Source organism: Pelodiscus sinensis, chromosome 1, assembly GCF_052426305.1.
Source record: "Pelodiscus sinensis isolate ZL-2025 chromosome 1, ASM5242630v1, whole genome shotgun sequence".
Lineage (NCBI taxonomy): Eukaryota > Metazoa > Chordata > Testudines > Trionychidae > Pelodiscus > Pelodiscus sinensis.
In genome coordinates, this window is record NC_143052.1 from 136,697,834 (window position 1) to 136,720,927 (window position 23,094).

General features: G+C 47.0%; 1 protein-coding gene across 2 annotated transcripts in view; it reads left to right on the forward strand.

The window, feature by feature from the left end:
* Positions 1 to 17,122: 17,122 nt before the first annotated feature.
* LOC102455926 (ovostatin-like) overlaps positions 17,123 to 23,094 on the forward strand; it is a 76,475-nt gene continuing 70,503 nt past the window's right edge. For both annotated transcript variants that reach the window (XM_006136392.5, XM_006136393.5), the window contains exons 1-5: positions 17,123 to 17,339; positions 17,882 to 18,065; positions 18,345 to 18,501; positions 19,753 to 19,805; positions 20,756 to 20,776. In XM_006136392.5, coding sequence (XP_006136454.3) covers positions 17,275 to 17,339; positions 17,882 to 18,065; positions 18,345 to 18,501; positions 19,753 to 19,805; positions 20,756 to 20,776 — 480 coding nt within the window. In that variant the 5' untranslated portion in view covers positions 17,123 to 17,274. The remainder of the gene's footprint in view (positions 17,340 to 17,881; positions 18,066 to 18,344; positions 18,502 to 19,752; positions 19,806 to 20,755; positions 20,777 to 23,094) is intronic.

A 23,094-nucleotide genomic window follows, 5' to 3' on the forward strand; every position in this document is an offset into this window, starting at 1 on the left:
TCCCCCTGAGAGAAATCCCATATTTACAAGATGGAGAAGTTGAGGCATAGTGACTGGAAAACAGCCACAAGGGTAATCTGAGAGAATTTGGATTGGAACACTGCTATCCTTACTCTAACAGCTTCAAGAGGTAGCCAAGTTAGTCCCCTCATCTGAAGAAGCGGGCTGTGCCCATGAATGCTCATGATCCCATCTACATATTTTGTTAGTCTACAAAGTACTACCAGACCATTTGTTGTTTTTTAAGTTTATCCTTACTCTTACAAGTATCAGAGGGGTAGCCGTGTTAGTCTGAATCTGCAAAAGCGGCGGGGAGTCCTGTGGCACCTTATAGACTAACCGAAGTGTTGGAGCATAAGCTTTCACATGCAAAGACCTACATCGTTCTGAGGCTTATGCTTCAACACTTCGGTTAGTCTATAAGGTGCCACAGGACTCCTTGCCTTTCTTACTCTTAGGCTACGTCTAGTCTGGCATGATTTTCCGCAAATGCTTTTAACGGAAAAGTTTTCCGTTTAAAGCATTTGCGGAAAAGAGCGTCTAGATTGGCACGGACGCTTTTCTGCAAAAATACTTCTGCGCAAAACCATCCGTGGCCAATCTAGACACGCTTTTGCGCAAAAAAGCCCCAATCGCCATTTTCACAATCGGGGCTTTTTTGCGCAAAACAAATCTGTGCTGTCTACACTGGCCCTTTTGCACAAAAGCTTTACGCAAAAGGACTTTTGCCCGAATGGGAGCAGCATAGTATTTCTGCAAGAAGCACTGATTGCCGACAGTACGAAGTCAGTGTTCTTGAGGAAATTCAAGCGGCCAGTGTAGACAGCTGGCAAGTTTTTCTGCAAAAGCAGTTGCTTTTGTGGAAAAACTTGCCAGTCTAGACACAGCCTTGCAGTTTCTTAATTGAAGAATTATTCTGTCCTTCTGAGGACCATGGCAGGGGAGTTAATTGAAGTAGTTAGGTGTTGTCTTGAGGGAGTTTTCCCATAAACTAGGAACAAGTGAAAGGATTGTTTCAATAAAGGTAGTTGAATATGCAAACTAGATGGTCTGTGTCTGCTAACAACCCTTCAATTAATTTAATGAGAAACCTTATATTAATCATCCTGCCTCTTTCCTTTATCAACAAACTCCCTGCCCCAAAGGCAAAACTGGGAGCAGCACAAGCTCTTTTGCAATTAAGAACAGTGATAGAAATGTAGCCGTGTTAGTCTGGTGCAGCTGAAACAAAAAACAGGACTATGTAGCACTTTAAAGACTAACAAGATGGTTTATTAGATGATGATCTTTCGTGGACCAGACCCACTTCCTCAGATCAAACTGTGGAAGAAAATAGTCACAACCATATATACCAAAGGATACAATTAAAAAAATGAACACATATGAAAAGGACAAATCACATTTCAGAACAGAAGGGGAATGCGGGGAGGGGGGAAGGAAGGCGAATGTCTGTGAATTGATGATATTAGAGGTGGGGAGAGTGGGATGTCTGTGAGCTAATGGTATTAGAGGTGATAATTGGGGAAGCTATCTTTGTAATGGGTGAGGTAGATGGGGTCTTTGTTCAACCCCACCCCCGTGAAGAGTGTGGAATTTTAGCATGAATTCGACACTCTGGGGGGGGAACAAAGTCCCCCTGCTCCCCTTAAGCGGCTCTGCCACAGGATACATATTGATACAATTAAATGTATGAAAGTGACGCCCATGGAGCACCACACAGATGGAAATGACTCTGCTTATACCCAGCCCGTCCCGCGGCACTTGGCCCTGTCAGGTCCGGTCACGATTCAGACGAACAGGGCGGGCGCGGGGCGGTCTCCCTGCGCTGGCCACGAGCTCGCGCCGCTGGGTCTCTAGGAGGCAAAGAGGCTACAAGCGCCCGCACAGCGCGGTCACGTGTCTTGAGAACGATTCCTCCTCCCCACCCCCGTCTGTCCCTGGCAACGCCCCGCTGCCGCGATACCGTCTCGCGCTGCCTCCCCTAAGGCCAATGACGCAGCTCGCGCGAGGACGGGCGCTACCCAGCCCCCCGGCGGTTTTTCAAGGCGGCTGCAGGCGAGTCGCTGCTCATCATCGCGGAACAGCCCCGCCTCCGGGTCCGGGCCGGGGGAAGTGGGCGGCCATGACAGGTACCGAGGCGGAAGTGCCCGGGCCTGTGCCACAGGGGGCACGAAGGAAACAGGCGCCAAGAGGCGCAGCAGCGCTTTGCCTCCCAAAGCATTCCCGCGTGGCCCCGCCCCTTTCCTGGCATCACAGGCTCTGAACCTCTCGCGCGCTGCGCCCGCCGCTCACGTGACCAAGCGGGGCCAATCGCCGGGAGCAGAGTCTGCAGCGGAGGCGGGTCAATGCGATGTAGGCGAGACAGGAGCGGGAAGCGCCCCCGCCAAACTGTCGTCACCAGCGCCGCGGGTGCGAGGCTGGAGGGGGTTGGTTGCGAAATCTGGCGGGGCGGCGCTTGTAGCGGGGGCGCTGCCCCGCGAGCCCCCCCCCCCCCCCAGGCCCCTGGGCTCAGTAATGCGCTGGGAAAGGGGGCGGCCTCGCGCAGCGGGGTCACGTGCGCTGCGAATGGTTCTCTCCATTGACAAGCCTCCGCCTCCCGAGCGCCCCGCTGCCCCCAGCTCAGCCGTGGGGGGGCTGGAGGCCGAGGCCCGGGAGGGGGGAGTAGGACGATGGGGCGGGGACACAGGTTTGCAGAGTGGGGCTTGTGCAGCAGTGTTGTGGCGGGGGTGTGAGGGGCTCAGGGGTGGGGCGGAGGGGGGGGTGCTGTTATGATGCAGCCATATGGGGGCTTGTTGACCAGGCTTCATTTTTAAATAAAATACAGCCAGTCCCCGAGTTGCAAATGGTCAAGTTACAACTCTTCACATTTATGACCGAAGCGGTTGTAAACGTGGTCCCTGAGTTATGAACACAATCCGCGCTTACAAACAGTGTGGTCACCATCTAATTCAATGGGGTCCGAGTTACGGCCACGTGTTTGGTCTGTACAGGGCCGGCTCGAGCCATTCCTGGGCCGTGGGCGCGCAATGCATGCATGGCTCCGCCCCCAGGCACATGGTGCATCCGCAGCCCCACCCCTGGCGTGCTGCAATCCTTACAGCTCCCATCAGGTGCTTCCCCCCCCCCCATAGGTTGGTGCCCCGGGCAGCTGCCCGGCTAGCTCCCCTGCTGCCTCCCCTCTCCCTGCTTAATCCGGCCCTGCATTCGTAACTTGGGGAGAGGCTGTATGTCTAACAAATGTTTCAGCATTGTCTTTATTTATGGGAGGGACAGGGAACCTGTTTTGGGTCAGGGACCATACAAGTGACATGCAAAAAAACAACCCCTCTGATGTGGCCCCAACTGAGACACCTCCTTGCCTTGGCACCCCAGCCCCATGGGGGGAGAGTAGGTAGGACTGAGGTTCAAGGCTTCAGGCCAGATTAACTCTTCTGGGGTTCCAGAGTAAGTGGAGTTTGTGGACCCCTCTATGAGGATTCCAGTGTGCAGGACAGGGGATCCAGTGTGCCACTGAGTGGGATAGGGATGGAGTGTAAAATCTGGGTGGAAAATAGGGTGCAGGAGCAATCTGGGGTGGGTGCCTGACCAGGAGGGAGAGTTCAGGAGCAGGGTCTTTTATTGTTAAATTTGAAACTTAAAACTCTCAAATAAATGAACCAATGCATCCTCAACAGATCAGTAGGCAGCCTGTGTTTATTGTTTTCCACAGGGATATTTAATGTGCCTGTTACCATTGCATATAATCAGTAGGGTGGGCTCTTTAGATGACCTAGTCACACTACATAAATCCATTTAGATTAGAATAATAGCAGTTGTGTTGCCTAATTTTCTTTTGTCTGAAGAAACCTAAAAATAAGTACAGTGCAATTCAGGAACAAAACAGCAATATTGTGCTAGGAAAAGTAACTTCAGTATATTTACTATCAGTCTTTACAGACGAACTGCACATTTCCACAGCATTACACACTGAACTCCCACACTGTTTGTCCAGCTTTGGGATAAACACCAGGAACTGTCTCTGGGGCCAACTTGTGCATGCCATGATGGGGAGGGGAAGAGAAGAGAAGATAGTGAGAGCATGGGAGGAGGGGCCGGGACTAAGCACAGAGGCTTCAGCAGTGTTACTGAACATGCTGGCTACGTCTAGACTGGCATGATTTCCCGCAAATGCTTTTAACGGAAAAGTTTTTCCGTTAAAAGCATTTGCAGAAAAGAGCATCTAGATTGGCACGGATGCTTTTCCACAAAAACACTTTTTGCGGAAAAGCATCCGTGCCAATCTAGACGCGGTTTTGCGCAAGAAAGCCCCAATCGCCATTTTTGCAATCGGGGCTTTTTTGCACAAAACAGTTTTCAGCTGTCTATACTGGCCCTCTTGTGCAAAAGCATTTGCGCAAGAGGGCTTTTGCCCAAATGGGAGCAGCATAGCATTTCCGCAAGAACACTGACAATCTTACATGAAATCGTCAGTGTTCTTGCGGAAATTCGAGCAGCCAGTGTAGACAGCTGGCAAGTTTTTCAGCAAAAGCAACTGCTTTAGCGGAAAAACTTTCCAGTCTAGACACAGCAGCTCAGTTTAAGCCAAGCACCAATTAGGGGTGGGGAACAACCCCATCAGCCCTCCCACACACATCACTTCTATTTAGGAGCTACTAAAACTACTTTTTTTGGCAGACAGTGTAGCAGTTAGCTGGCAGGAGCAGTGTATCTAATTCCTATATGGCCTGCAGACCCTATCTTTCCCATCTGTGGGCTAGATGGATCTTTGGTCTGACCCAGAATTGGCCCATGTAAATATGGCCATTCTTAACTGTTTTTATGTGCCAATTCATAGTTTTGTAGAATTTAAATCTAGAAGCAACCATTTGCTCAGGGATGGGCACTAATTTTTGATGAGGAGTTACTCCAAGAATGTGGAAAATGGTCAAGGGCTGTGTTCTTCCATGTTAATGGAGTTGTGGAGTTTGGGATGGAGGTTGGGTGCAGAAGGGAGCTTGCAGTAAGGGACTGGGATGCAGGAAATGGCGTGGGGTCTGGGTGACGGAGGCAGTTGTGACCTGTGTTAGGGGAACTAGAGTGCAGGGGTTTGGGTTGTGACCTGGGAAAAGGGACTAGGGTTCAGGAGCGGGTGAAATCATAGAACACTAGAACTGGAAAGGACCCTGAGAGGTCATCAAGTCCAGTCCCCTGCCCTCACAGCAGGGCCAAGCACCATCTAGATCAGTGTTTTTAAAAGTATTCTGCAGAATCACTCTCGAAACACATTAACTGGCCACCTCAATTTGTTTGTTTACCGGCACCGCGGCCACATAGCCTTGTGGCTCCCATTGGCTTCATTTCGTCCTTTGCAGCCAAGGGAAGCCACAGGAAGCTCATCTAAATCATCTCTGATAGAAACCAGCCAATGGGATTGTGCTGAGGGTGGGGACAGCGCACGAAACCGTTTCTCCCTTCCCTGGACTCACATCTGTTCAAACAGAACCCTGCAACAGCCACTTTTCTCAGCAGCATGCGGGGAGTAGAAAAGGCATCTTCCTGAGGGTCCCCGTTGCATCCACAGGCCGGATCTATGGCTTAGTGGGCCAATCCGGCCCATGCAGGGTATTTTGCCCAGGCCTGCATGACATCATCTAGCTAGGTCTCCTGTATGTTACGTTTCATCCAGATACCCCTTTATGAGCCTACTAAGGTGGGTTAAACCAAAGAATTTTAGTTCTAAGAGACTGAACTGTTGTGTTCCACAGGCAGAGAATGGGAGTCACTGAGATGTACCACCAATGCCTGAGCACCCTCTAATGGCAGGGAACTGGTGAGATATGGCAAGCTGATCCTAGTAGATAAGCCATAGAGAAAGGTGAATGTCCTGAATATCGCTGCCAATTTGTCGTGAGGGAAAATTTCTTTCTGACCCAAATCTAGCCATACATTTGACCCTAAGCATGTGAGCAAAGCACACTACCCAAGCATCTAAAAATGGTTGTGCCAGCTCAGAGTATCAGTCCATTATCAGGTGTGGCCACCCCGGCTATGTCTAGACTGCAAGCGGAACTTTCGAAAAAGCAAGCTGCTTTTTCAAAAGAGAGCACTCAGGCAGTCTGGATGCTCTCTTTCGAAAAACCCCTGTTTGCATTCAAGAACGCCTTTTTTCGAAAGAGCACTTTCAAAAAAAGGCGTTCTTCCTTGTGAAATTAGGTTTACCGCCGTCGAAAGAAAAGCCGCGTTCTTTTGATTTAATTTCGAAAGAACGCAGCTGCAGTCTAGTCGCAAGTGAAGTTTTTTTGAAAAAAGGCTACTTTTTTCGAAAAAACCCCTGAGTCTGGACACAGCCCCCCTGATGCTTTAGGGAAAGAGTATAAATATGGCCAACTGTACATTGCAGGGGAAATCCTCCTGACCCTTCCTATAGCAATTTGACTACAGCAATTGTCTTAATGCAGAGCTGCAAGGATGATGAGCATGTTGAAGGCAAAGAAGAGCTTTCTGTTTTTTCTCATTAGCAGACCCTACAAGATCTTGACAACTGATTGGGAAACAACAGCTTCTAAAGAAAAAAATACTGGGTTAACTCTGAAGACGCACAACTTTAAAAATGGGATGTTTGTGGTATGTTGTATGTTTCTCAGAGTGGGAAACATTTTTTTTTCTGAAAATTTTGTTCCAAAGCCCCATCCCTACAACTCTTACCCCTATGGAATAGTTCCATTGAAGCCAGAGGGACCAATCACATGAAGGAGAGCTACAAGAGCAAGCCATGCTTAGACTGTAAACTTCAGGGCAGGTGATATCTTCCTATTACATGTTTGTACAGTGCCTAGAACAAGTAGAAGAATAAATGCAGGAGACTTGTTTCCATTGTGGATCTCTGCAATGCAGCAGATATCAATGAGAAGCTCCCATTTTTCTGGGTCTTGTAAAAATTCTTTTAATACTGTCAGTTAATTTTGGTCTGTATCATCCTCATTCATGAGGAAATCCCACTTACTAAACCGAAGCTTAATTATCATCAGTCATAATCCAGTCAGCTGGGAATCTTCCTCAGATGTGCAATATTGACTTCCTCACAAATCCCAACCACACCAAAGTATCAGTATGTTCCAGGCTGGGGAGCAGTTATTGGAATGATGCCAGCACAAATGTGGCACAATCTTCTCGTACATTCAGTTCTGAGACCAGTTACTGAGCTCACATTGTTTAACTTCCCTGACATTTGAAACCAGAAGTTTGCTCAATTCCTGTTGCTAGTTGGAAAACCTGAAATTATGCTCCCAACCTTGCATTATGTTCATAGCTTTCTTTGTTCAGATCTAATAGTCAAGTGTAAACACAAGGCTGTAGGAGCTGTCCCTTGGAGCAATTACAACATAATCCCCAAATGTACATTTGCCTGTTCCCTACCATAAGCCATGAAAAGCACATGAAAAACCTCCCCACTAGCCAGGTTCATATTGTTCCTGCCCAGCTGAAGTCTACAGAAGTGCCCTTCTACACCGACGGAATAACTCCACCACTGGGACAGGCCTAGGGCTTATGTTGGTGCAATAAGAGCAATGCAGTATCTGTATAGACACTTCAGGCTACTTGCATTGGCTGTAGGGTGTCATTCTTGGCAATTTCATGCTCCCTGCTAGAGATGTCAAATTGATAAGAAAGCTGGGCTCACACCTCCAGCTGTCAACACAGAGTGGGTGGGGGGCTGCCCCTTCCAGCTCCTTGTCCCCAGAAGCTTGGGCTCTGCATTTTCTGTTCCTCAGTGAAAGCCCAGCTGTGCTGAGGCTCCAGTCTCCCTCTGGGGCTGTGTCTAGACTGGCAAGATTTTCCGCAAAATCATCTGCTTTTGCGGAAAAACTTGCCAGCTGTCTACACTGGCCACTTGAATTTCCGCAAAAGCACTGACGATCTCATGTAAGATTGTCAGTGCTTTTGTGGAAATACTATGCTGCTCCCGTTCGGGCAAAAGCCCTCTTGTGCAAATGCTTTTGCGCAAGAGGGCCAGTATAGACAGCAGAGATTTGTTTTCCGCAAAAAAGCCCCGATGGCGAAAATGGCAATCGGGGCTCTTTTGTGGAAAAGCGTGTCTAGATTGGTCATGGACGCTTTTCCACAAAAAGTGCTTTTGCGGAAAAGCGTCCTGCCAATCTAGACGCGTTTTTCCAAAAATGCTTTTAACGGAAAACTTTTCCGTTAAAAGCATTTCCGGAAAATCATGCCAGTGTAGACGTAGCCTTGGAGTCTAGCTGCACCCAGGCTCACAGCTCCGTTTGTGGCTCCCAGGCTCCTTGTAAGAAGCAAGGAGCTGAGACCCCAGTAGGGCAGTGAGGAGCAGGGAGTCAAGAGCTTGGGGGACATCTGGAGCCTGGAGCTGAAAGGCTGGGCTCTCAGCCTCCTACCCCTTTTGAGTCTATGGATGCACTCCTGGATGCAGGTCGCTGACAGAGGGAGGGAAGTGTGAATATTGATCACTGAGATAATTACGGTGCTGGCTGTATGTTGATCTATAAGCTTGTGAGAGATTATGGAATACATCTCCCCGACTGCTGCTTCAGTGCAGCGGGGAATTGCTCCTGCTCAGACATGTCATCCTGGCTGGGTGGTGTGGAAGAACTGCCTGGTAAAACCCCACAATAACACAGCTGCTGTGTGATTTATTTTGACATTGAAGTCCATTTATTTGTATGCTGTCCAAGGTTCCCTCTAAGCTGCACAGCATCATGGTCCAGCAGCTGCTTAATCAGCCTCGCTCACCCAGGGGCTCAGGGCTATGCACATGGAGCTGCTTCACTGGTGCGGTGGGGGGTGCACTTCCCCTGCAGCGACAGCAGCAGCTCCCTGATGAGGACACAGTAGCGAGTCTCTCTCAGCTGTAGGGAGGGGACTCTCAGCTTAGGGGGAACCTTGATTCTGTCCCTATTTTTTCAGTGTTCAACATGCTGCTGGATTTAGTGTTGGAAATACATCCCTGGGTTGCAGAAACTGCTAAGGGAGAAAGAGGAGTTATTGGCACAGGAGAGAGGTCAGGTTTTTGTCGGTATGAGAGGCAGTTGGAATTGTGTGGTACAAATGCCTGAGGCACAATTTTAAAAGCATCTAAGTAAATTTGGATTGTAAATTTTGCTGTCAAAAATAGACATATGGGAGCCTTAAGATGTTGTGTACCACATTAGAGCACAGGAGGGATCAAGGGGCCGCCAATGCCAGAGGCTTCTGCAATCACAAGAAGCTGATAAGGTAAGAGATTCCTTGTCAATCTGATTTAAGGGGAAATCACTTCCTGATCTCAACTTTGGCAGCTAGTATGACCCTGAGACTGTGAGCAAGAGAAACCAGCCAGGCATCTATGAAATATGATTCTCTGTATGACCTCATAGCGCTCTTGCACCCTTGTCTAATGTCTCACTTCTCAGTGTGGCCCTGTCCTCAACACTCCCACCCGACAGATGTCCAACTGGAATATTCTTCCTGACCACTGAAAGTGACCATCCAGCCCTGAGACTTGAGGTTTGATATTAGCTATTGCTTTAATGGGGAGTTGCAAACATTAAGAAAATGGTGCTGGCAATCTGGCTCTCCCCATGGCCTAGCAAGGAAAGGAGTGAACAGAGGTATTCATAGATTCTAAGTCATAGCAATAGGCTTAAGTAAATAATTAGCGTAGACACCATGGGGTATGTCTAGACTACATGGCTCTGTCGACAGAGCCACGTAGTCTAGACGTACCCCATGATATAGGGAAAATACAAGAATAAAGAGTATGTGTCATATTTGCACTTTACATAAAAATATAATATGAACAAGCAACATGGGTTCAGCTGGATGCACAATAACCCGGTTTATTATGTCTCAGAGGGGTGGCCATGTTAGTCTATAACTTTAAAGCAGGGGTGGGGAACCTGAGGCCTGGGGGCTAGATGTGGCTCCCAGCTTGCCTGGATCTGGCCCTGAAGCTCAGGGCACCCCCGTCACCATTGGGGATCCCATGATGGTGCTCCAAAATCTATTAGCCTGCTCCCCCCCCCCATGCTTTGCTTCTCACTTGTGTGCAACCCCGACTGATGTTTCTGTGGGTTAGTGACCCTCGACCCAAAAAATGTTCCCCATCCCTGCTTTAAAACAAGCAGCCCTGTGGCACCTAATGGTACGTTTACACTGTGGTGCTATTTCGGGAATCCACATCTTTGAAGCAAGCCCGTTATTTTGAAATATAATGGGCTCGTTCTTCCAATGTCCCTGAAAACCTTGTTCCAGTAGGAGTAAGGGACATTTTGGAATAGCCGTTTATTTCTAAATTTGGTGCTGTTCTAATCAATTTTGTAGCACCAAATTACGAAATAGGCTATTTTGAAATTAATTTGAAATAAGCTATACAATTTGCACAGCTTGAATTGCATAGCCTATTTCGAGCTAAGTGTGCAGTGTAGATGCACCCTAGAGACTAACACATATATTAGATCATGAGCTTTCATGGGTAAAATCCACTTCATCGGATGAGTTGGAGTGTTTATTACGTATGACCACATATGCAAGGCTGAGCCACACACACATTGCTTCTATGGCTGATGTCTGGCAACTTCTAGAACGTAACGAGCATGTCAGAAGGGCTCATAAACTATGGAAAGAGATAATGCCATGCACTACAAGAACCAATGTTTTTTCAGGCCAAGGAGAAGAAGCAATATTTAAGCCATGTTGAAGTGTATCCAAACCAACCACACAAAACAGAACAAGAGACTTTAAAAAAGTCTGTTTGCCTTTGAACTTGGTTGTTTGAGCTCTGTTGTAGATATAACTGAGACATCCACTAAATGTTTTTGACTGAATAAAATGGCTAGTGAAGAATCTTATCAACAAATGAAACCTACAAGAAGTGACAATGAATTGAACAAGAGCAAAGTTTGTGGAAGTTTGCAAGCCTGAAAACAGACAAGTATTTTGCTTAGCTGTGATTTCTGCATTTTACAAGAGGGAGAGGTCTCAGTGAATGATGGATGGGCCTCATTTTGACAGTGCCTATTAAGAGAAAACCCTCTGAGGGGTTTGTCATTTCCTTTCTGGCATGGGAACAATGCAGATTACAGCAAACTCAAATGACTTACTTTCCTGCCAGGCAGGAGTAAATCAGTGGCATTTGAATATGTTACAAATCATAAGACTTTGTTTGCTGTGACATTTACAGAAGAAGTTTGAGAGGATTGACAGAGCGGTGTGGGAAACCCAGGACTGGAATAGCAGAAAGAAGAGCAGGTGGTACAAGATACTGGCAGAGCTGATGAATTTTGGGAAGTGTTATCTGCTTAGACTGGTTGTAAATTTGGCCCACTGAGTCAGGACACTTCCCAGTCTCAAAGGAGAACTGTGTGTGTGTTGATGCGGATTATGTTATTTTGGAATAACGTCAGTTATTCCAAAATACATTGCTGTGTAGAAATAGCCTTAGAGCCCAGTGTTTCTCAACTCATGGCTACCCAATCAGCTCACAGCTGCAGCCCCTGTGACACCCTATATATTGTGTGGATGTGGGCCACATAACACATAGAGAGCTGCATATGTAGACCACAAAAGTAAATAGCTTGAGAACCATTGAGCTAGATCCTGGGAATGTGCATAGAACCAGTCAGCTAAATGAGAGAGAGAGAGAGAACCCAGTGCCACCTCAGAGCCCTGGCCCTCCCCACACAGAGTTCCACTGCCATTTGGGGCCATCTTTGTGCCTCAGAGAAAGGATTCCAGCAACTGCCCACTCACCCCACTGGATTCCCTACTGTAGGGAGGAATCCCTTCCTAACCCCTGGACGTAGCTGGCTGACGCCATGAAGCACCAGCTTTTAAGAACATAAGACATAAACTGGAAGAGAAACCCAGGGTTGCTGAGCCCAGCTCCCTACCATCACAAGCAATTCCATCATACAACTGTACTCCTATATTCGTCCCGCTTTCTCTTAAATCTAAATTGTTCGCTCACACAACTCGTATTATGAGGTTATTCCAGAGCCTCACTCTTCTAGCTGCCCTTCTAATTTACAGACTGAATTTACTCATAGCTGGTTGATTTCCATTTCTTCTTGTAGATGGTATCATGAGCTTTCATAAACACAGCCCACTTCTTCAGATGAATGGAGTTAAAGGGTTCAGGGTACAAATAAATTAGCAAACTGGAGAAATGGTCTGAAGTAAATAGGATGAAATTCAATAAGGACAAATGCCAAGTACTCCACTTAAGAAGGAACAATGAACTGCACATATACAAAATGGGAAATGACTGCCTAGGAATTAGTACTGTAGAAAAGGATGTGGGAATTCTGGTGGACCAGAAGCTGAATAAAATCATCAGTGGAACACTACTGTAAAAAAACTGAACATCTTTCTGGGATGTTTTAACCAGAATGTCATAAGCAAGACATGAGAAGTAATTCTTGATGTTCCATCTCTGACCAACACTGGGCTCAGTGCTATTTTGAGATCACTCTAAGGCAGGGCTACTCAACTTGGGAAGCCCCGGGGGCTACAGTAATACTCATAGCACATGTCAAGGGCCACAACTTAAGTGTGATCGCATATACATGCAAATATATATGCAAATATCCATTCTTTCATACTGACAGGCATAAATACAAAAATTGAGGTAAGTCTACACAATACGCAGGCCCCATTTAAGTCAGCTTTGCTTATATTAATAGCAATAGTTCAATATTTACCCAATTTCCACCCATGTGGCAGCACTTTTAATGAGCAATGACAGTCCAGGAATTTAACTACTAAAACACATATCAACAGAAGACCATTATATTGACTACTTTTTTGTTTGGGCTTCCATCCACAGGCTGCATGTTGAGTAGCCCTGCCCTAAGATGTGGTTGTATTTATTGTCTTATTGGGTTCTGGGGAGCTGGATGAGCTTGCACTGCTAATGGATCCTCTCCCAGCCTGTGGGGAATATCCACTGAGCCCAAGAACTCAAATAATTACAGGGAAAATAGAAAATATAACAAGTGCAGGTATGAAGGTCAAAGGTTCGAAACAAGAGAACCCAAAGGGAGTACCAAGCAGAGACTCCTGGGCAGCACTAACTGCTCCTTGAAGGCTTCAAAGGAGCCAGTGGATGCCACCCAGGGGAAATCTGCCCTGTTTGATGTTGACAAAACTCACTCACAGAGAACCCCCTCAGCCAACATCCTCTCCCGGGCCGCTTTGGCCATTGCTAGGATGAGGTAGACAAGAAAGTCCTGTGCCTTTGGGGGCTATGGATAGGATGTCTACATATGAGAAGGTGGGAGGAAAAGTGAAGCCAAAACATAAAAGAAGATCCAGGAGGAGCCAGAATGGGATGCAACTAGGTGCACTTAAGGTAGATATGCAACAAGGTCCTGCCATGAGGGCAGGGGACTGGACTCGATGACCTCTCGAGGTCCCTTCCAGTCCTAGTATTCTATGAAGGTCTCCCTCACTCCACAAAAGGGACAGACATTAGGGAGAGGTGTGAATGCCTGTGCTTACGACTCCGGAGGGAGCTGCCAAGCAATATCCCTTACAGGCCACGGTACCAGGGTGGAGTAAAGGTTGGCTAACCAGAGTTCCTCACCATCATGAGGTGGCAATAGGTCCCACTACTTAGCATTGGGATGGGACACAAAGGTGAGGAAATGGAGAGTATAGAGCATAAACATGTACAGATGTGCCCTCAGCGAACAGGCTGCAGGTCAGGCTGTACTTATTATATTGAGTAGGAAAATGTTTTGATCAGTTCACAATCTACTCAGCTTACAAAGCACCTACCAAACTTTGTCTTGGCCTGCATAGCTTAGAACAATTGAAGAACTCTAGTAGGCTTGACTGCAGAAACCTATCAACCAAACAGGATTTCACATATAAGTGCCAAGACTAAGCATTGTTCCGCAGACACCTGGGTCAAAGCAAGCATTTCGACCTGCCCATTGTTAAAACAAGTTGTTACACTTGTTATCTGCCTAAATGAAGTTTTATAGGAAGCTGTAAGAGTGAAAGTCTCCGATCACACCATTTAATTCCAATTAATTTCTGTGCCTCTAATGGTGAAGTTCTAATCCTCCTGGAAATGAAGCAATTATCACATTTAGCCAAAATATGTTAGGTCAACATTTTTAAAGGTATTTACACATTGCTGTGGTGCTCAGCATTGAAATGGCTAACTCAGGGTTGGGGAACCTAAAGCCTGGGGGCTGGATGTGGCCCTCGGCTTGCCTGGATCCAGCCCCTGAGCCTCAGGGCTCTACCCCTAACATTGGGGAGCCCATGCTGGTGTTCCAGCCCCCCTTGCCACCTTATCTTGGGGCTGGAGCACATAGGGTCTACTAGCTTAGGCCCTGCTAGGCTCTGGTGTGCGAAGGGAGTGAGAGGAGTGTTTTTCTCCTCAGTTGGGGGCTACTTCAGTGAGGGTTTGTTTTTTTGGGGTTCTCGTGTGTGGCCCCTGTCTGATTTTTCTGTGGTTCAGCAGCCCCCAACCCAAAAAAAGTCCACCCCAGCCCAGTTGTTTAAAGAGACTAAATCTCATTTTCAAACAGGATTTAGGCACTTACGAGCCAAAATCCATTACCAGCCAGTACTAATATACTATACTAGATCTGCAGGTTAGCTTAAGGTACAGCATTCAGCAATGCAACATGCTAGCTGGATTTGGTTTATCTTAAGCCGAGCCACTGCAGTGTCTACACTGCAGGAGGCCAATGGGAGCAAACACTCCCATCACCTTCCCTTACTCCTCACAGAACAACACTGGCAGGAGATGCCTTTGGTGCTCGATTTGGGTCTACACTAGACCCACTAAATCGAACACTAGAAGATCCACCCCGGAGGAACAATCTTTTCCATAGTGTAGACATGCCCCATGTCTGGATGCAGCTTATACTGGCAAAGATGTGCTTTTACTGGAATAGTGCATTCCTTCCCCTGACTGAAACAAGCCACACTGGTAAAAGCTTACTTCTGCCTATATAACTGTGTCTACATTGGGGGCTTATATCAGCCCAGTGGTTTGATCAAATTACCTCTGTTCATAGCCCTGATTGACAGAACTATGCCCAGAAGGACAGACAAGTTCTCCCATAATTCACTGAGAAACCACCATAGAATAGTTCAGCTCATTGCAGTGCAAAGAACCCCGATACATGCAGTTGGCTGAGTGCAGCACTACGGAGTACACAGTACTGCTGTAGAGCTTTGCAGGGAGACCTCACACACCTAGGGATGCTTCCGTGAAGACACACTAAGAGGGTTGCATGAAAGATAACAAAAAGTAAATACTCAAGAATCAACAACCAACACTGAACTGTCACCAAAACAGAGGGATCAGAAACAATAAAACGCTATGGTGATAGAAATGTAGCTGTGTTAGTCTGGTGTAGCTGAAACAAAATACAGGACTATGTAGCACTTTAAAGATTAACAAGATGGTTTATTAGATGATGAGCTTTCGTGGGCCAGACCCACTTCCTCAGATCAAATAATGGAAGAAAATAGTCACAACCATATATACCAAAGGATACAATTAAAAAAAAAGAGAACACATATGAAAAGGACAAATCAAATTTCAGAACAGAAGGGCGATGCGGGGGGGGGGGAGGTAAATGTCTGTGAGCTAATGGTATTAGATGTGGGGAAAGGTAAATGTCTGTGAGCTCATTGTGTAAAGTGTAAAGTGAAATTTTGTAAAATTGTAAAAAAAATTGTGTAAAGTGAAATTTTGAGGATGAGGTGTGTAGCGTGTTCTGAAGGAGAACAATCCTGCAGTGACCACAGTGTGGAAGGGTCCTGGGTCCCAGGCTCCTGTTCAGTTCGCAGTCTCACAGTTTAGGTACTGCATGAATAGACTCTGCTTGCCCTTGCTTTGGACTTTGGGCACTCATGTAAAAAGGCATTGGGGTAGATACCTGCTGATTAGTCTGGGCTGGGTAAACAGTTCTCTCTTGTTCTCTTTCAGCCCCCTGCAGGGAAGCCTTTTTGAAAGGCCCTGTGACAGCCTCAGGTAAGATCAGCTGGCCCTTAATTGAGGTATAGCAGCCCCATCGCTGCTGCTGCTCCCACTCTGCCTGTGATAACTCCTGATCAGCTGTGCGAGGCTGCCCTGAAGTAACCCTTTCTTCTGCTTTTTAGAGCTGCCTCTCTCCCCCTTCTAATCTAGCCCTCTAGCCTGACCCTGTCATAACTGGGAGGCAGACAGGTCTTCTGCAGTATCTACTGGCACTAGAGCTGGTCAGGTATAGAACCATTCCAATGTGTTTCCAGTTGGAAGATGTTTAATCCCATTTTTTAGATAACTGGAGCACAGGAATCACAGCATCAAGGAGCTATTTTCCATTTTTGCCTCTTTTGTGAAGTGAGGTGGAGAAAACTGGGCTTTTTGTCTTCTTTCAAAACAAAAGGAGGAGGGGAGTCCAGTTAAAGATCTGGGACCCTATTTTCCTCTTGCAAGAGCTGATTAACTTCCATTGGAATTACTTGTATCATAACTGCGGAAAACTGAGACCCAGGAGTGCTAGGGATTTGGTGAAAGCACATCATTTGGGCAATGGATAAAGCCTCAAAGATTACGCTGCTGCAGATGTCTAGCATTGGATCTTACAGGGAGAGGCCCTAAGTATGAGTGATCTAGATCTCTTTTTACCTCTGATTTCCTTATTCTTTAGTCTCATCATCATCTTCTTAAAAGTCAAGATGGTGGTGCAATGTGGGTGATGTGAAGTAAAGGGGACATGCTCTACTCTGTTTGCTTTCCATTTCCAGGACAGTGAACATAAATGCCAGCAAGGGTTAAGCATCAAAAGATGCATGTAATTTTAATCCACTGCAAGCAGCTTGTCATCTTGTAAATTCCTCCAGAACCAAGGGGGAAAAACACTTGAGCCTCAAACTAGTTTGACAGGCTCTTTCTGCTTTGGGTCATTTCCTACTTCCCTGTGCCAACCATCAGTGTCAGAAGCAAGCCAAGTCACTGAACACATTTTGCCTGGATGATCAGAGAATTGCAAGAAAGGGATGTAACTTGGAGGACAGGGAGCTAGAATGGATTGTGATAGGTTCTGGGGAGGGTCTTGGAAAAGTGGGATGGACTAGAATCTCCGCCCCTGGCTAGGCTTATAAATCTATGAGCTGGTCAGGCAAGAGCAAGGGACTCGTGGGAGAGTTGAGGAACAGGTTCTTTCACTTTCCGACTTTGCGTGAGGAATGTCTATGGGCTATTAAAGTCTCAGACAACGTGCTGTCTCTTGGGTGCCTGTGTCCGCATTTCCATTGTCTCTGTGAGAAAAGATGTGGCTGAGGTTTTTTATGAGCACCCTTCTCCTTCACTTAACAGCTGCCTCTCCTCCTGAACTGTAAGAAATTCCACTTCTTTACTAACAATATGTATTTGCTGGGAATCGTTCATGTATTAAAGGCTTGGAGGCACAGTTAGATGCTGCTGCTGCTGCTGCCATCTTTTATGTCAGGGGGTCTAGGTTGAATTCTAACTTAGGTTACAGGTTAAATGGGTTGAATGCTTCTCCTGTTAGCACAAGAGAGGCATTTTATACCTTGCTAAACTACCACAAACTCGAACAGGTTTGAGCTTGTATGTTAGGAAAGGGAAAAGTAATAGCAAGGTGCAGTGTGACAGATGTGGCCTTACAGGATTCATAGCATGGAGGGCTGCAGAGCAGGACTGAGGGGCATTGGAAGAGTTGTGTGGGCAGCCCAGGAACAGGAAAGGGGCTGCAAGAGATTGTTGGCAATTGGCAGAGCTGTCTGGGGTTCTACGTTAGATCTGAATCTATCATGTAAAAGGCTTTTGCTCCTCAAAAACCGTTGCTAAACCTCTGCCAAACAGGCTTTTTCTTCCTAGTCCCTTGAATTAATCTGTGGTATTTGATTTCTATAGTCAGTACAGCTTGATGGTGCCCTCAGTGCTGCAGAGCAACTCTCCAGACCAGGCCTGCATCCAGATCCACAATCTCAATGAGTCGGTGTCCATGAGCATCGCCCTAGAGTACAGCAATGCCAACACCACTATCCTTGAGCAATCTGTAAAAGGAAATTACTTCTTCAAGTGCATCAGATTCATGGTACAGATTTTAAGCCACATTCTAATCAAGAAAGAAAAAGTAATCCAGGAAAGCATGCACGATCATAGAAGTGATCTTACAGTTAGCAATGTGAGAGAGAAGGTTATACAGGGAGAAAGAGGGAGAAATAAGAGCTGTAAAGGACTGAGAAGGAGACAGCTGGTACGGGAACTCAGGCGAGGGTGCATGGCTAGTACACTTCATGCTGCAGGCAGGCAACTCTTGGGGAGAATGCTCCTCCCTGAACATTCTCCCACTAATGTTTTGAATCTTTCCCAGGCTCCTCGTGCCACCGCTTCCCCCTTGGCTTTCGTCACTTTCTCTGCTAAAGGTGCCACAGTCAGGCTGGCAGAGAGGAGGTCGGTGGCAATTCAGAATGTGGAGAGCATTGTTTTTGTCCAGACAGACAAACCTATCTACAAGCCAAGACAGACAGGTGAATGTGGATGCTGCCTTACTTAATGTCTTTCCCTCAGGGAACCAATATCCTGAGCTAGAGTGAGAGAGACTTGCTCTTCACAGTGCATTTGGGTTGACTGCTCAGCATCCTAATGTTTGCTGGTGCTGAGGAACCTACCCTCAGACACGGGGTGACTGTCAAATCCCAACTCATTCCCTAGGCTTTATTCATTCTTTCTTTCCAAAGTCACTACTTTTGTCTCCTGCTCTCACAGCAGCTGCCTTGTTATGGCTCCCAGGCACTCATAGCCCTGAAGAGACCCATGTCTGTGGCCATGGCTGGGCTTCCAAGCTTTAAAGATGCAGCTGGTGCTCAGCATGATAGTCTGTGAGGGAAGGTCCTCACTAAGAATTACCTGCTATGCAGACACTGCGGAATCACTTCTGAGTCAGGCAAACTGCTCTCATGAGGGATGGCTGCTTCTTAATGACACATGGCACTTTTATATGCTCAAAGCCCTGTGTGGACACTAACCAAATTAATGGGAACACACCCCTGGGACAATGTGTGTGTGGGGGGGGAGACATGACATTTTTGCAGTGTAGAAATAGAGATTTGCATAAAGCCACACCAGGTTTTAGCAACAGAACTCAAGCTGCCTGACTCCCAACCCAACCTATTCCTTCAGACCACACTCCCTTTCCCTCAACTGGCAGGGGTGGGGAACCTCAGGCCTGGGGGCTGGATGCAGCCTTCAGCTTGCCTGGATTCATCCCCTAAGGCTCATGTACCCCCCCAGAATTGAGGAGCCCATGCTGGCACTCCAGTCACCTCTCTGCCCCGCAACAGGGCTGGAGCACACAAAATCTACTAAGGCTGATCCCACCTGGGCTCTGGTGTGCAAGGGAAATGTGGGGAGTGTCTTTTTCTTCAGTCGGGGACCACGTCAGTGAGGATTTGGGTTTTTTATTTTGCTTCTCACCTGTGCGCAGCCCCTGACTGATTCATCTGCCCCCAACCTAAAAAAGGTTCCTCACCCCTGCTTCAGCAGGCCAGACAAACCTGCTGTTAGGCCCATGGAAGCTTGACCATGGAAAGTCTCTCACAGGAAAGACTGAAGCCAGAACCCTCTCTCCTGTGGGCACAGACCCGAGCAGTGGTTAACCTGTTCCCTTTCCAAGAGGGCAGTGCTAGAAAACCAGCTGAAGAGGGGGTGTGCTGTGGAACAAACTGGAGCTCAGAAGATAGACGAGAACTAATGGTAAATTCTTTCCCATGTCTTTTCAGTGCTGTTGCGAGTTGTCGCTATCGATACCCAATTTAAGCCTGTTCAGGAGATGGTGAGTGTGGACAGAGACCAGAATTACCCAGAATTATCCCACCTGGATGGTAAATTGGTGGATGTCACCTCATCAGCCCCCACCCAACCTTAAAATAAGCACCTATTGAGGACAGAATTGGAGATGAATTTCTGCAGAAATCAAAGGAGAAATATTCATTTGAACTGGAACCTTAACACTGCATGTAAAAAGTCCTAGCCTAAGTGCAGCAGTCATGCACAGCACACTAGTGTTTAGGCAGCTGTGCTCCTGGCACAGGAGTTGGTCAAGGCACTTCAAGGAGAGTCTGTGCCTTGCAATGTCAGGTGATCCTTACGGCTCTGACAAGCAAGGTCACTTGGCCCACATAAGCTGTTCCCAGGCAGAGTGCGCTGCCAAAGGCAACAGGCTCCCTAGCCATCCGCAAGGGAAGAGAATCTAGACACTGCCAACCAACAGACTGTCTGTCTTGAGGATATGATACTTACTGCAGCACATGGAGGTGTCCTGGCTGTCTTCTTGACTGGGGCTTCCTGACCCTTATTCTTACCTCCTACCTGTGCAAAAGAGAGCAGGATTTTGTCCTGTTGAAAGGTGCTAGATAATCTGAGATTGTGGGTGGATGAGACAAAAAAGGCCTGATTCTGATTTTAGGTGCAACATTTTAATGGCAACTGTACTGCTCCTGTTTGCACCAGTATAATGGAGATCAGATTCTGTCATAGATTGTCCTTATACCCTCATCTCCTCTACATTTTCTATAATCTTTGGTATTTAGGGCCAAACAATCAGTTCTTATCCATATGAAATTCCCATTAAACTCAGTGAAAATGCTGTTCAAATACTCTCTATAAATTTGAGACCTTAATATTTAAAATTGTGTTTTAAATTGTTATTTGTTCAATTCTGAAGAATCTGGTGGTGTTTCCTCCACATACTTATAATCTCTTTCCCTTGTCTCTCTTTCACAGTACCCCTTGATCACCATTCAGGTAAGAGACTTGTTTTTTAAAATGTCACATACAAAGGTGAAATCCTGAGAGTGAATGTATGTGAGACATGTGACTGGCCACATTCTGCTCTCAGATCCAGTAACAGAACTGCACAGTATGTCTATCGAATCCAGGGGAGCACGTCCAGCTTTACAAGCAGAGCTCAGCCCAACAACAGCAAAAGTTGTTCTGTCCAAATGGTATTTCTGTTTCACTCCTTCCTATCAAGAGTACCAATTGCTTTGGATTATTTGCATAACTTGCCCCTGCTGAAAAACAAGGAACAATTGTAGCTAATGGCTGCAATTACTAGCTGCCTTGGATCATGAAGAGTTTTAGCAACTATACAGCATGTTGTGTTTTTGTTAATAAGCAAGAAAGTTTCAGTTCCCTTCCTAGCAGACATCTCTGCAAGAATTTACTTTTCCAGTGCAGCCCAGCCATCAGCTGTCGCATACAGTGAAATTTAAACATTACAGAGTTGGACATTGTTCACCAACAAGGCAATTGCAAGAAAGCCTTTATTTTAACCAGCTTAGAATGAGGGATTTAAAAAAAGGCTGTAGGATCCCAAATCAGTGAGAGGGGGAGAGTATTAGAATGCCCTCCTGATCCTGTCTCTTCCCTCCTTTTCAATTTGGGAGGTGGGGGCGGGGAGGCTGGGACAATGTAGGGGCAGTGTCATGAAAAGGGTTTGTTTGTGGGATGAAACAGGTTAAAAGGAAAGGATGAAGGGGGATCTTTCTTCCCTTCCCATCCTTCATATCAGCATGGAGCCTCCTGCAGTGTAGGGCAGGGTGTGAGACACCAGGGTTTATCATTTGGTAAAATGGGATAGCTCAGGGCAGAGAGTTGAGTGTGTGCGGAGGGATGCAGGAATCAGGATTGGGGGTGTAAGGAGGGGCTCAGGGCAGCAGGCTGGGGATATGTGGGTGCAGGAATCAGAGTGGGGGGTATGAGGAGGGGCTCAGGGCAGAGAGTTGGGTGTGTGTGTGGAGGGATGCAGGAATCAGGATAGGAGGTGTGAGGCAGGGCTCAGGGCAGAGAGTTGGGGGGGGATGCAGGAATCAGGGTAGGGGGTGTGAGGAGAAGCTTAGGACAGGAGGCAACAGGCTGGGGGCCCTGGGCAGGCACTTGAAATATGTGTATCTGTTTAGGGGCAGTGTGCGGGTGGGGGAGGGAGGCTGAAATCCCACCCCCTGAGATTCGTACCAGGATGCTGTCCCCTTCCCCACTCTCAGGGAGCGAGAGGGAAGTACACAGAGTGTATGTCTCCCTCCTCAGCCCCTGCCCTCCCCTGCCAGAAGGGAGAGGAATTGCGGCATGCTGTTTGCTTTCCTCTTGCTCCCTGGGAGTGACAGGAAGGAAACAACAGCAAGCAGCATCCTGGTGTGAATCTTGGGTGGCGGAGGGCTTCAGCCTCCCAAATGATGCTGTGGGGAGTTGGGGTTGGGGCAGCCCCACACTGGGAAGGGGAAGCTCCCCCAGCCAACCCCTTTAAACTACCTGCTTCTGCTTAGCATGTCTTCAGGGCTCTCCTGCAGGCTGCCGACTAGGAGCATGCTATGCCTCCTCCTGCCGCTGAGCATCCCACTCTGCTGGCTGCTTCTTACTGGAGTGGATCAAAGCCTGTAGGCCATTTACACTGTGGGGGATTCTATCCTGGTAAACAATGATTCTGAAAAATATATGAGATTTGTGAATAATCAGCTGACTAGCACCCCCCAATGCGATCCTGTGGCCGGAAGAGCTAATGAGATGTATCAACAGAGGAATCTTGAGTAAAAGTAGAGAGGTTGTTTTGCCTCTGTATTTACCATTGATGTCACCCTTGCTGGAATACTGTGTCTAGTTCTAGTGCCCCAAATTCAAAAAGGATGTTGATAAATTGGGAAGGGTTTAGACAAGAGTCACATGAATGATTAAAGAGAACGTCAGAGCTCATTCTATTTAAATTCATAAAGAGAATGTTAAGGGGGGGACTTCATTGCAGTCTATAAGTACCTACTTGGGAAACAGCTGTTTAATAATGGACCTTTCAATCTAGTGGAAAAGGTGTAGCATGATCCAGTGGGTGGAAGTTGAAGTTAGACACATTCAGATTAAAAACAAGGGGTATAATGGTGAGAATAGTGAATCCCTGGAACAATTAATGAGGTGTCATGGTGGATTATCTATCACTATCAATTGTTAAATCAGATTGGATGTTTGTCTAAAAATACACCGTAGGAATTATTTTGGATAAAAATGTCTTGCCCGTGTTACACAGAAGTCAGCCTAGATGATCACAATGGTCCCTTCTGGCCTTTGAATCTATA